At 30.4% G+C, this 4197-nt stretch overlaps 1 protein-coding gene across 1 annotated transcript in view; it reads right to left on the reverse strand.

Moving 5' to 3' along the window:
* Positions 1 to 205: 205 nt before the first annotated feature.
* Positions 206 to 4197, reverse strand: part of LOC119682648 (protein late bloomer-like) — a 21620-nt gene continuing 17628 nt past the window's right edge. The window contains exons 2-5 of the mRNA XM_038096136.1: positions 1177 to 1341; positions 920 to 1096; positions 610 to 780; positions 206 to 544 (exon numbers count right to left, since the gene is read on the reverse strand). Of these exons, the coding sequence (XP_037952064.1) occupies positions 464 to 544; positions 610 to 780; positions 920 to 1096; positions 1177 to 1341 (594 nt within the window). The 3' untranslated portion in view covers positions 206 to 463. The remainder of the gene's footprint in view (positions 545 to 609; positions 781 to 919; positions 1097 to 1176; positions 1342 to 4197) is intronic.

The following is a 4197-nucleotide window of genomic DNA, read 5'->3' on the forward strand; positions in this document are numbered from 1 at the left end:
CGAAAATGCATATTAACCATTTTGTATTTAAACTTAAGTGTTTTTAAATTAAATGTTAATGAAGTAGAAACTGAATTGTAAAATTAATATAAATCAATATCAATTAAATACAAAAATCTGAAGTTTCTTAACAAATTGTTAAATAAAAATAAATTAATCAAATCTTTGTAGACATACATATATTGCTTAGAGCTAGAACAAATTATACAAAAATCGTTTAAATTCGACTTAAAACTAATTTTCGAATAGTTTTTAATCCTGTTTAATGAATTTTTGAATGTTGAACACGAGTTTTGGCACATTTTGGACACTTTTTATAAGACAGAACTACTGAACTTATGAGGTAGACTAGCAAATATTTTACAGATATTTATATCAGTTATTTGCACAGTATTGAGAATTCTTTGGTGTAAATTACAAATTAATTTAAATGTATTCGTTTTAGAAATAATAACTTAATTATTTATTTTGGATAATATTTTGAGCGACGCCAGCGATTAAGAATGCTATTAGCCAAAACGTATGCGAAAGCTGCACAGATGAGCTGAAAAGTAAATCAAAGTTTTAACATTAAATCAAGTTTACTTTAATTCTGTCTACTTAAATTACCTCAACCAATACCAAAACAAGCACAAAGATATTAAAGAATATCCAACGGTCAGACACGTAATCCAAAAATTTCTGACGGCAACCATCCGCATTGAGTTTTTCGTTGTGATTATAACAGCTATACGGTGGTAAAAGGTAATCTTTTGGACCAGTCTTGCCACAGCACTCAAGCTAAAATGGCAATTAAATTAAGTAAGCATTTGATTAATTTGTTTTTAATTATTATTTAATTACTTAATTAAAAAGCAATAAAAACAAATTACATATTCTTTATAGCATAAAAAATCTTAAGAAAACTGGAAAAACTTACCCATCTTTCTAAGCTTGCAATTTGGCTGGCATTTCCTGGTTTGATTGGTGTCGGTTGTTCCCGCCATAATTGATCGAATGTCTTGTCTACATTTATCAAAAGCGATGTTTCAAATATCCAGAAAAAGGCGACAATCAGCAATTGTAAAATAACTAATATAACCAACAGCACGACAAACTATTTGACAAAAATTTATTAAATAATATTAATTATTTCTTTAAGAGAATGTTTGGAATACAGTATGGGAAATAACTTACTCCCTTTGACCAGCAACTTTTTTCGCGTGCCGCACTCCAGGATCCGAAGAGAGCAGATAAGGTAACTATTATGCCGGCAGTAAGCACTACGATTGCCACATTGTTGAAGTGCTCAAATTCGATAACAATATACACACCCAATCCCAGCAATATTAGGCCGAGGATCTACAATAAAAATATTTAAGTTTTGATTAAAATAAAGTTTATATATTGCAATATTTATAATTTTATATTATTTAAAAATCAAATAATATTATTTATTGAAGATGTAGCAAGAAATAAATGTATATGTAATACTGCGTTAGAATCAACACAAGAATATATTATATACGGTATATATATAGGCTTACAACATTGTTGTCCACAGTCCAGAAAGTATTTGTCTAAAAAAATTTTATTCGAAAAGATCAAATTTTAACTTTAGAGATTTTGGTTATAAAATTGAGAGCAATATAACCCAAGTAAGACTAAGTATGTAGTACCTATTTCCATACCTCTTCAAAGTATTAACCATACGTAGCTAATAGTGCTCCAAATAGTGCTTTAAGTTTTAAGTGTAATGTTCAAAAGTTCAGGCATTTTTCTTTCGATTATATTGGGATATACAGTATTAGTCATTTTAGGTGAAACTATCTGGTAACACTATAACATTGGCAGGGAAGTTAAGAATAACTAATGATTCCACGTGCTTCAAATGTCACACTTTAGAAATTTTTTTAATGAAGCAATACACACCAGACAAACCTACTAAAGCCTAAGAGGGTTTATGGTAAATAATCATTATGAGTTAAAAGAGGTACTTCATGTTAAACACCAATCAGCTGCATTATTGCTGCATTTATGGCGATCGTTTGTAAAAATGGTAAGCACCACTTCTGGGACTGCTTCCGGCAATCAATTTTTTGTACTCTTATTCTCCAGTCGCTTGTTATTAAAAACTAATTTTTGATATCGCCAAACTTTTTCCTTTTAGTCTATTTGATGTTATATGTTCATATCAACAAACCAAAGACATTAGACGAACTTAAGGTCAATCCACCAGAATATATCCGTCAAAGCAGTCGAAACTTTGACAAATATGTTTAAAAATTGCCACATTACGCCATTCGAGTTAAGGATGGCTAATTGGGCAATATTATCTTCAGTGATGTATTTAAATCTCCTTAAATCACATTAAATAATTTTTAACTTAAACAGCAAAAAACGTGTTTTTATGCTTATTTGTTAAATAAGTCAGTTCACCTAGTATGACCAGCTCTGTATACTTTATATATATACATATATAGCTCGGATATGGTGTTCGATCATTTATCGATCATAATGTATTTGTATAAAAGCAGCTAACCATATATAACAATATATTATACTGAGGTCCCACTGAAGTGAAGAATTAACCAAATTAGACTACTTGATCCTTTTTCGTTGTTCGATTCTCTGATGTCGTTATTGAGTTAAAGCTTCCGTTCACATAACTACATCGCTTGTTAATGAAAGCAGCTCATTTAGCTTGAGGTTGCCTGCCAAGTCATCACCAACCCAATGGTGTACGAAGACAGTCTTCCTCCTACTTGCCAGTGCTGGACATTGGCATAATAAATGTATGCATCGCTGTCTCCTGTTCTTCTAGATATAGTGTGCAAGTGTATATAACAGTCAGTAAAATGTAAAGACCGGACTGTAAAATGTTAACAGATGAATGTCATGTAACTGACTTTAACATTATCTGTTGTATATTTAATGTTATTAATTTGAATAGTGACATTGTCTAGTTCCCATATTAAATTTGAAACGCCATCGCTGTATGTGGGTTAGTCAGTTAATTCCAATATTGTTTATTGTATTTAATGTAAAAATTAATTGTGCTCACTTAATATTGAAGCAATACACAAGCCCATAAATAAATTATATTAAATTTTATGAATTGAATTGTTATTGTTTTGACTAATTGGGCGTATAAAATTTCGTTACCTTGATTACGCGTATTTAAGCATATATCAACAACAAAATTTACATATGTAAAGTTTCAAATGGTTTTGAATAGTAATTTTTCGAAGGGAACCTCATAGACGAACAAATAATCTACAAAAACTGTGAAGTTAATAAAAAATGTGTACACATCCGTTTTTCTATTGATATTTAGAAATTAATTATTGCTAGAACTATTAATGCCCTTCAGCTTAAATAAGTTCGACCAAATGTGATATGTAAACATGACCGGAATCAAATTCATTATGTTATGGCACGCTTATGCTTAGGTAACATTTTTAACTATGGAAATACAGTAATTAAATTATATAAAATACTCATTTCCTGCTGAATGAAATTCGATGCGAAACAAATTATTTAATTTTCTCTGGTTTTTCAATTGTTTTGTAGACGATTATCTGTTTTGCTACCAAAGGGCCCGGTCAACACTTTTACAAATGTGGTCAACTCGATAATCGACTTAATGACTTTTGTGGCATTTGTGGAATTACGGTGCTTTAGGTGATTTCATTTATCAGTTATTTCAATTCAGTTTAAGTGAATAATCGGCGATTGAAATTGAATTAAGTGATTGATTTAAATAAGCTGAATGAGTATTTCTATAACACTTGTTAACGTTGTCAATTGACAAACCAATGTTATTGACCTAAGCAAGCTACCAAACTGATTTTTTAACGTAGCAGATTTCAAAAACTTTATCTTAATGCCTAGACTTATACCTGAATTTTGTAATATACATAGACTGATTTGTCAATTCTACCGTCAACATAATCGATTAACAAAATAAGCAAGGGGTAGTAAACACCGTTTTTAAAAGGAAGTTTAATTATCCAAGAGGCAAGATATATGTTTTTTTTTTGTATTTTTACTATGAAGCTTGTGAAATTCACCATCGGCTATTAGTACTATCGTCATGATACCGGAGTGCCAGTTTCTTAACGACCAAAACACCATATCTCTTCATCAGGAAGACCTTCCTTTGACCATTTTCGTGTTACTTCAGGAAGGAGTAATTATAAGATTATGAAAGATTAT

The sequence above is a fragment of the Teleopsis dalmanni genome, chromosome 2, assembly GCF_002237135.1.
Source record: "Teleopsis dalmanni isolate 2A chromosome 2, ASM223713v2, whole genome shotgun sequence".
In the NCBI taxonomy this organism is placed as follows: domain Eukaryota; kingdom Metazoa; phylum Arthropoda; class Insecta; order Diptera; family Diopsidae; genus Teleopsis; species Teleopsis dalmanni.